The 13600-nt window shown below is 45.7% G+C and overlaps 1 protein-coding gene across 1 annotated transcript in view; it reads right to left on the minus strand.

The window, feature by feature from the left end:
* Positions 1-13600, minus strand: part of igsf9b (immunoglobulin superfamily, member 9b) — a 28481-nt gene that overhangs the window by 2362 nt on the left and 12519 nt on the right. The window contains exons 4-19 of the mRNA XM_053421812.1: positions 9454-9600; positions 8026-8177; positions 7736-7853; positions 7225-7366; positions 6689-6834; positions 6411-6553; positions 6173-6313; positions 5965-6081; positions 5728-5878; positions 5498-5609; positions 5215-5390; positions 4877-5109; positions 4564-4648; positions 3860-4030; positions 3673-3709; positions 79-3360 (exon numbers count right to left, since the gene is read on the minus strand). Coding sequence (XP_053277787.1) covers positions 79-3360; positions 3673-3709; positions 3860-4030; positions 4564-4648; positions 4877-5109; positions 5215-5390; positions 5498-5609; positions 5728-5878; positions 5965-6081; positions 6173-6313; positions 6411-6553; positions 6689-6834; positions 7225-7366; positions 7736-7853; positions 8026-8177; positions 9454-9600 — 5353 coding nt within the window. The remainder of the gene's footprint in view (positions 1-78; positions 3361-3672; positions 3710-3859; positions 4031-4563; positions 4649-4876; positions 5110-5214; positions 5391-5497; positions 5610-5727; positions 5879-5964; positions 6082-6172; positions 6314-6410; positions 6554-6688; positions 6835-7224; positions 7367-7735; positions 7854-8025; positions 8178-9453; positions 9601-13600) is intronic.

A 13600-nucleotide genomic window follows, 5' to 3' on the forward strand; every position in this document is an offset into this window, starting at 1 on the left:
TTTTAGAAACACAGATGAATCCCTCCGCCAAGGAGACACTCCAGTGTGGTGGTTGTTATTGTCCAGGTGCGGTGTCACCTTTTGGCTCTCCTCTCTGGCCGATCCGTCTCAGCTCTGTGCCGCTCACTCTCCTCCGTCGTCTCGGGGGAGCTGAGCAGTGTGGGAGTGATGGACAGGGAATGTTGGAAGAGACCAGCGCTGCCTCTGCCACTGCTCTGACTGGCATAACTGGTCCTCCCGCCCTGCCTGATCTCAGCCTCTCCTCCCCTAGCCATCATCCTGTCTGGCTGTCTGTAACTCTCTCCCTCCCTGGGCGGGAAGGGGGCGTAACAGGGAGAGGGCCAGCTGATGCCTCTGGGCAGGTAGGACCTTGGAGGGCCCCTCGTGGGGTCCATAGGTCTCATGCTTTCCCCTCTGGAGCCTGGCCAGTGTTGGTACTGGGGCACAGGAATGCAGGACGGCATGGGGACATATTTATGCTGGGAAGACCTCAGAGTCTCTTGGTAAGAAGGAGACCACCTGGAGGACTCGAGAAAAACAGCTGCTTGCCGTCTTGGATCGGAGGGTTCCAGCATTGGGGAGATTGAGGTGTTTCTAGGTGGGTACATAGCAGGAGTGAGGTAGCAGGGACTAGCTAAGGGTCTTTGTGTGTGATGAGGCCTCTCTAAGCTCCCGATGCTCGGCCGTCTGAAAGGGACATACTCCCTCCATGACGGGCCAGGCCTGGGGAGGAAAGATGGACTGCGGCCCAAACTGTGGGACTTCACCCTGACATCTGGGTTTGGGAACTCGTCCCAGTAACTCCTCTCGGAAATATATGGCCTTGGGCTCTCAAAATGCTCCCAATTCTGTGAGCCTAAACTGATGGATTTCTTTATGAAAGGACGAGGCGGTCCCATGCCTGAGAGCGTCCTACACGGGCCAACACTTAAAGATTTCCTAAGAAATGGCACAGGGACTTGATTTATCCGGGACGCAATGTTATTAGTCCTGCTGCCCTGAGGAGCATGTCTTTGGGATTGCTCCGGTAAAGACTGACTACTGTCGACAGAACTCCAGGAGTGTTTTGACACTAAATCTGCCATGCCTTTTGCCGCACTGAGCAAGGTGTGAGCTGACCTGGATCCAGGTCTGGATTCTGTGCTTTTAATCGCAGCCCGAATTTGTGTTTTCTCATCATAGAGCTGTTTGCTTGTTTTCTCTGGACCATGCGATGAGGGTCTCATCTCATCAGGAAATCTTACTCTGTGTGAAGAATCTCGAGTTTCAACATGGAGCGAGCGTTTATAGCCTTGTTTTCTACAAGCATCAATGCCGGGCTCTGCACCCCCACCCCCTTGGATTTCTTTAGCATGAACCTCCCAGTTTTTAGGAACCACGTCAGGCTTCGTCACCAGGGATGTTTCTGCCTTTAGTGCTGAGCTTTGTCCGTCAGTGCCTGTCACTTCAGCTTCTTCCACAGGCTCATCCACGCTCATTTCGATGAAACCTGGAAGGCTCAGGTACTCGAGAATTGCACTTGTCTGCAGTGGGGGCGCTTTGGGCGATGGGGCAGCAGGTCTGACATTGAAGGACTCTGACATTCTAGGCACAGAAATTTGGGACTGATCGCTCTCTACCTCTTCTACGAGGGTTAGTGTGGAAAGAGGGCTGGGACTATCAGAGAAAAGACATTTGTCACTCCTCCTGGAGCGTGTTCGGACACCCTCTCTTTCTAAGTCTGAATAAAATCCAGAGCTCAACCGGCCACGAGTCTCTCTGTCTTTGGCCTTTGCCCCTTCGTCCTGGTGTTCATAGGGTAATGTAGAATAATTCGAGGGACTGGAATCCCTTTTGGCTGTGTAGTCTCTGGTTCTGTCGGGCTGATGATATTGCGGTGAAGCTGAACTTTTCCGCCTCTCACCATCGCCTATTGGATCTCTGGCAGCAGAATCCCAGGGCTGATTGCCTGCATAAGCATATGAATGCCTGAACCCTGTGGAGAACCCCCCCGCCTGCGTCCTTTCTTGTAAGCCCTGCTCAGTCGTGGACTTTCTGCATATATCCAGCTCTCTCCGAGGACTCAGTGACCGGCCTCTGGTTGGTGTTTCTAAACACAGAACGGGCGAGCTTTTTGAGGCGACATTAGGAGAGAGCATGGGGAGGGAGGTGTTCTGGGTGCCCGGAGAGCATGAGGAATTAACTGCCATAGAGTCCTCAGAGATTTCCCTACATGTGCGAGGATGCTGTGATGTGGTCTCTCGGGGGCTCTGTGCAGGAACGAGGTTGGTAACAGCGGTTACAGGACTGATGTCCCACTGTATTCGAGATGTAGGGAGCCGGTCCATGGGACTGCTGCTCTTCCCGAAGTAACACGCCCTCCGATAGTCAGACACCCGACTTGTCTGGCCCGAGGGCCTGTGTTTCTGTCTGATAGTAACGTCTTGTGGCTTCCATACTGGCTCTTCCTCTGCATCCCTGTCTGTTGTCTGTCGCTCATCTCTTCCCCGGCTACTGCTTCTCTGATCGGCTGTATAGCTCTCTAGCTCCCTCTCCATTTTCTCTCTCTCCTTTGCCAGTTGCACACACTTATTAATGTTATCCCTCTCCAGCCCACTGTCTAGCTGTGAGACCGGGGTGCTGTTATCAGTCAGCTGACTTTCCATTGGCAGGTAGCCTGAATGGTGAGGTCTATCTTGATCTCTATCCAGGAGCATTGTTCTCAGACCTTCACTGTGGCCAGGCATGTGATGTCTCCTGAGAGAATCGCTGGGTTTTTTCTCACTGCTGTCTGAATAGAAGCTGGCTCTTTCAAGTAGAGCCTCTGAGCCTTGTTCATCGTCCGAATAAAAGCAGCCCTGACGGGAGAAGTTTCTGGCCATGGCCCGTACCCTGCCAGGGGAAGAAGGAGGTCTGTTGAGCTCTTGGACGTCCACAGTGAAAGGAGAATCCTTCCTCTCCTCCTTCTCTGAGCTCAGTATGCTTGACTTTGGTGAGTCCCTGAGTGACGTCCGTTTGCTCCCTGAGCCACTTGCCCCACCATTCATAATCAGGACATCCTTCTTCAAGTTTTTATTATTTAAATGACTGGAACCCTCAAGCAGTGGTTGGATAATGAAGCGTCCGTCCGGCCCCCTGGAAATAGACTCCAGAGCAGTTGGCGAGGGAGCCTGAGACCCCATGTGACTCTCAAAAAGTGTGTAATGAGGTGGTGGAGACGAGTTGGCGAGGAGTTGTTTCCGCTGGTCATGATATTCCCCACGGCTGCCTTTATCGAAGGAGGAGCGGTCAGACTGTGAAGACGAGGTAGGGAAAAAGGGAAGTGCCGGGCACAGCTTCAGCTTCAGGACACTGTCTGGGCTGCGAGGAGGCGAGCGAGCTCTGAGAAAGACGAACACAAGAAAATAACTTAATACAACTTTATGGTACTGTGGATTATAACAAAAAACAATCAAGCCGCAATCTGTAATTTCCTGCTCATTCATACTACACTACGCATAGTAGAGATTGTAATCAAAATGTACTCAACAACATAACACCTACAATAACAATTCAATACATTACATAAAATGTTCAAGCTTAAATATGTATTAACAGAGCTGCAAATACAGTGAGTAATAGTGAGAAAATCACATTGTCAATGAGGTAACAAAAATGTTGAGAATAGACAGGTGTATTTATGAGAAGACTTACTCTAGAGATGTGTTCTTCCGGAAGGAAGATGGTAGATCTAAGAACAGGTGAGGAATAGATAGACATTTCAAACAGTTGCACAGTGGAAATCATCAAATCAATATGTATTTACTATAAACTATTTCACTTTTCTGGACACCAATACAAACAGTAACATATATTTTTGCATAATGTTCTGATGTTCTACCTTTTCTTCTCTTCCTGTGACGCTGCCGTCTTCTCTGACTCATAAAGCACGCTGTCACCAAGGAGAGGATGATGGCCACAAACAGGAAGCACACTCCTGCTAACACACCGGCCAACAGGGGCTCAGGGATGATCTCCAAGAAACTGGGGCGCAGAGGGTAAATCTCCATCCCTGTAAATAGACCAGAGTCAATAATGATACTCAATTAGCACCTCACTGCTTTGCGCCTCTGCCAACCAATCAGGCTGCAGTTTACATGCATGTTTGTCCAGATTTATAATATAGAGAATTATATCATTCTAGTGTAGAGAATTTAATGAAACGTTTTTGAGTGTTTTATGTCATTATTAGCATTAGATCAATAGAGTGATGGCAACAAATGTGTTGAAAAAAAAAAGTCCTCCCGGATTCCTTAAATGTTCCTGTTCACAATAATTGGACAGACATGAGGACACGGTGACCCTGACCGTTCACCAAATCTAATCAGTCTATCCTTGAATTCAATAGAGTGCTTGTAACATAATTAAAAAAATTCCCTCTTGGTGCTCCTGACAACCGGACAAACAAACATATCTATGTAGAAATATGGCTGAAAACATATTTTCTCCAGCCATATCTGTTGCCAGCTAATGTTAAAAAATATCCAATAAAAACAGTATGTATGTCAATATTGATGTTAATGTTATTCTTACAGAGCCACTTACCTATGGTGGATACATTGACAGCCTCACTGGGTTCACTGAGTAATTTGTTGCTGCAGGACATCAGCCTCAAATCATAACTAGAGTCCTGAGGAGAAAGAAATATGAGAGGTTTAATTTAACTCCTCAGAATGAAAGTACGGACTAGCGCAGAACATTTTCATTATTAATCATAACATTAGTTTGATATAAAGGTTTCAGCACTAGAGCTGTTTCATTTGCATTCAACCAGGCTTTGAAAGCAGGAAACACAGAGGGGACACTGATCGATCTTTGGAAAGTACAGATTCAAAGTAAGATGAGAACATATTATTACCCGTATCAGTCCTTGTACAAGTAGTTCGCTCTGATTGGCACTGATGTCGTTGCTGAGGAGGACCCAGCGGCCCTGATCCCTACGGACCTGCAGCACATAGCCTGTCAGTGGAGAGGATGGAGCCTCTGGAGGCGACCACTGGAGGAGGACGCCTCGTTCAGTGCAGTTGGCTGACAGGAACGTGGGAGGATCCAGGATTATGCTGACAGCCGTAGGAGGTTCTGTGGGCACAGCTGATAAGAAGACCTGATATAAGTTCATGCTGATATAAAAAAACAAAAGAGTATCATTTAGAGCAAAGGAAACTGAAGGTGTAACACACGTTCACTTGCACAAACCTTGTGTTCGCACAGAAACAATTTCGCTAAAAGGTCCAGAGCCAAGTTTATTCTGAGGTAGAACACTGAACTGATAGCTGGTGCCAGCAAGTAATCCGGTTACCAGAAGGTAATTTTTGGACGTGGGAACAGGCAAAGAAGCCCATTCATGTTTCCCCCTGGATGCCTGCTTCACCCTGAAAGAAATTTAAAAACAGACTGAATCAAGACCAAAACTATAAATAACAATGAATAAATAAAAAATACAATACTACCAAAAAAAAGTATATTATATTTCACTGACCACACTGTGAACTTTTGGGTGTATCCTCCATCAAAGCCAGGCACCCAGGATACGTTGGCCTGGTTCATCTCCGTGGTTACAGATACAGAGTACACGAGATGAGGACTGGTGCCTGAGGAACAGAAAAAACATGTTTGTAAGTTTGAACTGTCGACAATGCACATGAATACCTTCAGGTTAAGGGTCATAAATCAACAAAAAAGTTGTAGAACTTAGGTCAGACCACTCACCCAGCACCATGACCACAGTGCCTGCACTGACAGTCGCTACGCGGTTAGTGGCCAGGCACTCCCAGCCCCCCTGGTGATCTTTACTGAGGGGCTGCAGCAGGAGGGAGCCATTGGCCAACACACTGAATGGAGATCGAGGGGTTGCGCCAATCTATCAGGAAAGACCACCACAAGTTAAATAATGAATAAGTAAGATGTTCCTCTGGAGGACACTAGAGTTGGAAATCTCCCCTGTACCTTGCTCCAAGTTATGTTTGGAGTGGGGTCTCCATTGGCATCACAAGGGATGATCAGCTCTCTGCCCACCTCCTGGACATACTCAGGTTGAGGAGGCACTCGAAGCGATGGGGGGTCCTGAAGGAGGGAGGGGGCCTTGTTAAATCTGTGCACTGATGGTAAAGCGTTTCCTCTCAACCTAAGACAGTGACAAGAAGTCGAGTCTTACCTTTAGAATGACTCGTGTGGGTTCAGACTGGCCCATGGTGCCATAACTGTTATAGGCAGTGCAGGCATACATGCCAACAGCATTATCATTGGCTGTTGCTATGAAAACAGAGCCCTCCGAGTTTACCATCCAACCTGGGAACTGGAGGAAAAAAGGAGGAAAAGATACACACAGTGACTCCAAGACATCCATGCATTTCCACCCTGTGATCGATTTATTTCTACGGCACATGACTCACGTTGTCAAGATTTAAATAGTTTCCATCTTTGGTCCAGTTGACATACAGCACAGGTGGATCAGCCTGGACAGGGCAGACAATGAGCCCCTCCATGCCAGCAGGTAAGTATGTTTCCCGGGACATTCGGCCAACACGTGCAGGGTCTAACGGAAGAAATGTTAGTCACAAGATGTAAATACAAATATTTTATTTCAGGGCATGCCGGAAAATGCTCCCACCTAAGCAACCTCAACTTGCAAGGTTAAAGAAAATTGGTGTGTAATAGATTGAACCCTTACGTTTCACTTTCAGATGTGCAGAAGCAGAGGGTGGGGTCAGTATCCCATTAGTTGGGGTACAGGTGTAGTTGCCAGCATCTTCTGGGATGAGATTAGGGATGAGAAGAGTTCCATCCACCAAAATCTTCACTCTGGATTTAAGGGACCTAAAGTAAAAGGGAATAAGGGTAAGAGGGAATATCTATTATTAAAAATGTATCATCAGAGCTTTACTTTGGTAGATGTCACCTTAATCTGAAAGGCAAGATCCTTGTCTCAGGGTTACAATGTGCTCATCACCACACGATTTAATAGTCTTATAAATAATCTAATTAGAATTGATTGCATTAGCTCCATGCTTTGGAAATCTTCTACTTATTCCATTGTGCCTGACACGAGTTTAGCAGCACCAAGTCAGAAGATCTCCCTTTGAAAACAGCTCTTTGTGTTCAATTGAAGTAAATGAGCATGTGTCTCACTATGTTTTACATCACACAGAAGAACGATGTGGGAAATATCTTCTGCTCATGATACTGATATCTTAAACGTAGACTCACTCAATATGGTAAACATTCTGTCCATGTTTCAACCACTCATAGGTGAGATTGGAAGGGTAGGCATCAGCCTGGCACTGCAGAACTCCATCCTGGGACATGTTGAGAGTGGTGTCCTCTGGGGAGATGATGATGATTGGAGGACCTTTTTGGCGAAGGGGAAAACACGGATGTAAATAGCATTCCTGTCTATAGAGATATAGTCAGTAACTAACGAGATGAGTAGAAATACAATTGTTGAGTCCTGTTTTAAACCATTGCAAAGCAGGTAATAGACTGTAGGTGGCAGTATAGACTGAGTAATCACAAGTATTTTAACTGTAGCGGGATCAGAAAGCCATAAAGCAGACAGAGACGAGAAGAAGGGTTCACCTCTCTGAATTATATGTGTGTTTGATGTTATTTTCAAAAACACAGAAGCTGTGTCTTGTTACCTGAACCTCAAAGTACACGTTTAAACATGAAATAACCCAGGATTCTGTCTGTCCCCGATGATTGACAGTTCATCACTGACCTTTGACCTGCAGCTGCAAAGAGTGGGTCAGGTTCCCCTCTGAGTTGGACACGTGACATTTGTACACTCCTGAGATATTTCTTGTGACGGAGGCCAAAGACAAGGTACCATTGAGCACCTAAAAAGGGGAGGATCAAAGAAGAAGAGAAACGTTAGAGGAGGGTTATGGAGCAGTCATAGAGTACATAGAGTTCTTTCAAGGAACATCTACAGCTACTGCTGCTACAGGAAATGCTAATTAAAAAGAATTTAGTTAAACACAGCAAATGCCATCTGTTAATCCTCCTCACTTTTATTTTTTCATGTTTCTCAATTGGGCTCTCGTCTTTGTGCCAGACAACAGTTGGCCGAGGGTTGCCATGGGCTCCACAGCTGAGAGTCAGCGAATCTCCGAGCAGAACCTCAACAAAAGTTGGCGGTTTCTTGATAAACACAGGTGGAGCTAGAGCAGAGAAAGAAAGACGGAATAGTTATTTTATTTACATGACATTAAAGACAGACACTAACACTAACTTGATTTTGAGCTCTCAATGCATAACAGTAGAACCCAACTAAACAGCTAATATGAGCCTTTCACAGAGATATCTGTATCTGCGTTTATGTTATCCTATTTGCATCAATATGATTTAAAAAAAATTACAAACATACATCAATGTGTACATTTTTTGTTTTAAAATTATGTTTACTGTCTTGATTCAACTTATACACATTTGGATGTATCTGCTGTCCTTTTATTTATGTCAAATATAGCAAAGTCTTTGTCAGAAAGTTTTGATAACGACATCACATTTTTTTTCAATATATATAAATATTGAGAGTATTGGAAATTTTGTACTTCCCATTATTGAAATTCACACCATTCAAGCTCTAATCCCCAGTCAACCACATCATTCCCAAATTGGAATATATCTCAATAAATCAACAATTTTCCTGACATTTGGAAAGCAGATTAAGATCAGGTCAGTCTATATCAATATATCTAGAAGTTGACACTTTTTTCCAAATGTGGCCTTTTCAAGAATCAAAAATCCAAAAATGGAATAAACCTGAGGAACCACCAAACCACAGGAAATGATATGTCATTGTGAGAGTAGAACACAGACCCAACACTGCCATGGTTAGAGTTTTATCTCCAGTTAGACCACCCATGATAAAAAATATATGCAATTAGAGAAAGCTTAGAACAAAATATGTCATCCCTGTCTACGCACCAGGTTCAAGTTGGGTGTTGAGATTTATGGGTATATTCTTCTCATTTATTGTGATGAAATCCAATACATGCACTGATATAATGCAACCTGATGCAACACATGTAGGCCTTTCAGTCATTGTAGTTCAACTATATCATATCCCTGCTTTAAACTCTATATAACTCTGTTGTGGCTTGCATGTCTGTGTGTGTGTGTCTTTGTGTGTTTTAGAGAGCGAGAGATGGAGCTATTGACATGAATCTTTAGCTCACACAAGCAGCTTTACATTGTCCTACTCCTGATATTCTTCAAACCAACTTATTCATCATCCAGGCTCTGCACAGACAGAGACAGGAGGATGACATCACACAGAACCTCCTCATACACTGCAATGACATTCAGCGTGCCAGGGCCTACAGAGTCGTGGCCAACCCCATGCTTTGGCTGTTCTAAAAAAGGGGACAGTGCCAGTGATGAGCAGCGAAAGGAGCCGCTCCTACGTCTCTCCGAAACCCTGCAGTGCTGCACCTGTGATGGAGAGGAAGGTCCATGTGCCATTTCGAAAGTCGTCTGTCTTGCTGTCCAGGAGTAGGATGCGGCATTCGAACCAGCCCTCGTCCTCAAGGGTCAGCCGTTCCACCAGCAGAGAGGCACCCCGGATCAGAGACACGCGACCTGTAGGAGGAGGGGGTGTGGGTGGGAGGGCCAAAAGGGGAAAGGCCCAGAGAGAGAGAGAGAGAAAAAGAGAGAGAGAGAGAGAGAGAGTAGGTCAGCACACAGACACACATAGCCAGACAGGCAGAGTCAGCACATGCAGGAAGAGGGCTTACCACGCAGAGGACACAAGCATCCACTGTCACAAAAGGCAGCAGTCAAAGTCATGGACCTGAACCTCGCCGACCCCCCCACACAGTGTGAACATCGATTGGAGCTCTAATGCTCATAGCTAATAAGCAGACACATAATTCAGATTCATGAAAATAATAGATGTGTCGGACAGAAGATGCAGTTCAGAGGAGGAGACGTCAGCGGCTGTGAGTTGCGGTGAAAGTACGCATGAATCACTCGAGTGATGATCGTAATGATGTGCCAGATTACAGCTGAAGATGGTGTCCTGTCATTTCGGGTGAGGGTGGTGGTGGAGTGGAAAGATAGACTGTGGATGCCAGGAATTCCTGAACGCGGCTTTATTTAATCACCAAAATAGGACAAAAATATGTTTCCTTCTTTTTAATCTTGGTGATTTCTTTGCTGAACACTTACATAATGAGATCTGTGCCCTGTTTTTGTTTATCAATGAGAGGTAATTGGGCAGAGATAAACAATAATTCATGAGACCATCTCAGACATATCTACCAATTTGATAATGCCTAAATTACTACTCAAGCTGGACCGTGTGCGTGACACGTTTATCAGTTTACCAGGCAACATTTCATGTTCATTCACATTGGTTTCAGAGGGATTTAAAGACAGACTCTGTTCTTCTATACGCTGAACAATAATCCTGTGACATCGGTGATAGGATTTTTCAGGTGACTGATGGTAAAGAAAACGTAAATTAATGTTTCAAATATAAAAAAAAAAAGATAAATAATGTGTGTCGTGGCAAATGCATGCTCGGAACTGGTGTGAGAACAGCCTCCAGCATACCGACGCACGATCACACACGTTTCCCTATCACACACACCCCTATACCCCCACCCCACCCCCCACCACCCTCCTCCTCCTCCTCCCTGTACATCTTACAACTCCTTGTCAGGCTTTGAAACTTGATCTGTTGGTTGCCTGGTGACAACAGCCCGGTACTTTTCATGGTACTGAAGTTACACCCCCCCCCCCCACCCCACCCCACCCCCATCCTCTCCTTTATTCTGTTTCTCAATGACCCCCCCCCCCCCCCCCCTTCAATCTCAGAGCTTTAAACGACAGGAAGATGTGTGCAGGGGTGGGGGAAACACACACATTGCTCAAACCAGGACCAGGCAAAAGCAGTTTGAAAGTAAACAGAGGAATTAGAAGTTTCCGGCATCCAGTCGTTCTATTCTTGCAGCAAACAAGTTGCAAAGAGTTAAAAAAAAATAAAGAATAAAGCTGCAAATACAGAAAAAACCTCTTCAGTCAATTGTAAGTTGAGCACAGAACATCGATTCCAGAATTTATATTTAGTTTATAACACAAGATCATTTTTGAATGCGCTGCAACCTTGAAGCAACAATATCACCAGAAACACAATATGCTCACTATTCACACGGTTTCCCTCCGGAGGCTGTGACGGGAGCAGAGCCTGGGAGCTAGGCAATTCATACAACTCTCTACATGCCCCTAAGACAAGGTGGAACACACACTGAGAGTAAAGACAGACATCAATAGCTAACAATTAACCCTGCATTCCTGACTGGGGCTGTTGCTGTGTGTAATAGTTAGGCTTAATGATTGACTGACCTACAGGAGAGAGCAGAGTTTGATGGGTGGTGCTCACTTAGAGTCTCCATAAAACGCATGCCACTGATTTCAGGTCAGCATCTTGCAAACTAGTGGGTAGGGCTCGGAGAGAGGAAACGTGCAGATGGATGATAACAGGTATGGTGATAACTATAGGCATTTCCCTTTTATCTCGCTGTGAGGGATCCTCCCTGAGGTCCGTTTCCTATGCAACCTTTTCCCATCCTATGCGGAATTCCCTGCCCACTGCAGAGGGAAAACACTGTCATGTGCAAAATCACACAAACCCTCTTTAACACACCTAATCCTCACATGGCTAAATATTATGGTACGCTTAAAGATCATGGTGGCTAATAGCACCTCTTGTAATATTTGTATAACATGAATAAGGCACAGTGTGTGAAAATCCCACCGACTGACCGTGTGGCACTGGTCTCGTGGGTTTAGAACCATGTGGGTGTGCGCACATGTTGATTTTCAAAATTGTGCCCTGCCCCCTGGGTCTCAATGAGGGCGATTCGGTTTTTCGCTGTCAAAACACTTAACCCTTTCCTGAAGCCTGCCTCTTGTCCATCACTACAAAGAGACGGCAGCCCCCACTATTCTCATTCTCCGAGGTAACCATAGTGATGCGACCGAGAAAAGCCCGGGCTATAGGTTTAGGTTTGAATCCAGTTACTGTAGAGAGCCGGAGCGGTCAAACATGGGCAGGGGCGGGTCGATTACAAGGGAGAGGGGTGGGTTTCTTCCGTCACATATTTGAAAAATTCGAAGAAGGGGAAAAACATGTTTGTGTTTAAAAAACAGCCTCAGTGTCGTATCCACAGCACATTAGGCAGCGAAGGGAGAGAGAGATGAATGAGAGGCAGGGAAAGAGGGGACTTTGTTTTCCCTTCAGCCTGCGGACGGACAAAAGGCCGACGCTGGGTGACAAATGTTGCTTTATTTAAATTTGAATGTCGCCTGGATCTCTGGCCTGGAAATGGCCTCAAATACAGCACTAGGCAGGTGCTCTGCCCTGAAAGATTGTTCACTAAAAAGGTTGTTTTCCCTTCCCTGATGCCCTGATGCATCTACATATACAATGAAGATATGCTGGAATAATTGAGCACGAGTTGATAAATGATCAACAAGATCAGTAAAAACCTGTTTCTCAGACCAAGAGGAACTGCATGAGAGGTTACTGCGAGGTTACTTGTATTGTGCGCATCGATAATCCACTGACAACAAATGAGAGGTTGACCTTTCTGACCCCGGTGCCTCGTAACTCCCGACCAGACGCATTCATCACTCCCCTTGGTGCTACATTAGCACAATGTCCACGAGCCCTCCTCTAGAGACAAACATTATTAGTTTCTAAGGCGAATAGAGGATGGCTGAAACAATAGCCGCGGCTCCTTTCCTCGCCTTACTCCTCCTCCCAGGTTTTTCTCCAGGAGCTATCACATGACAGATCCAGTCTACCTTAAAATGAGCCCCTTGTTCCCGACAGGTCAAGCTGGGGCAGCCAAGGGTAGAAAATGGAAACGCTAATCCATCAGAGCTGTATGAACCCTCTTCATTTTAGTGAGAGTCAGGTTCTGGCCCAGAGGGTGGCAGGTTAGAAAATAACTCAGTTTTAGAGCCGTGCCATCGGCCAGGAGCTGGTCTCGTCTCACGCTTTCTGAATCCTCAATGCTTTTTTTTTTTTACAGACAAGATTGATGTGGCCTCTCTGCAATTGAAACTGCTGCAGGTGAAACCACTGCAATGCAACCGAGCTGAGGACACCACACCACATACATTTGATTCACATACAGTAGTGGTTGTTCTTTTTGATTTATAATTGTAATTTTTTTTATCTTGTAGTACACTATGTGGTGTATCTGTAGTTACTTGTGATGCTACTAAAGCTGCAGCACACGGCTTTTGTCCTTACAGTCAACATGTGATTTTTGCACGCAGGCTTCCCACTGGTAAATACTGACACAGTAATACATGAGGTAAAGGGAATTGCATGTGATACAATAGCAGGGGAAACAGCGGAGGAAGAAAGATTATTCTGTTTGGAGAAGCATCAGCACTGCTTTTCTTTGTCCATCATTATGTGCATAAGAGAGCCAGGCAGCGGTGCATTGTGGGATGTGTTTTGATTTGAATACAATCATAAGTCTGGGACCGGCCCCCTTCCTCTGACAGCTCACCCCTCCCACTCCCCCATATTTCTCTCTTCAATCCTCCTGTCTCCCTAATC

This window comes from Pleuronectes platessa, chromosome 4 (genome assembly GCF_947347685.1).
Source record: "Pleuronectes platessa chromosome 4, fPlePla1.1, whole genome shotgun sequence".
NCBI classification, from domain to species: Eukaryota; Metazoa; Chordata; class Actinopteri; order Pleuronectiformes; family Pleuronectidae; genus Pleuronectes; species Pleuronectes platessa.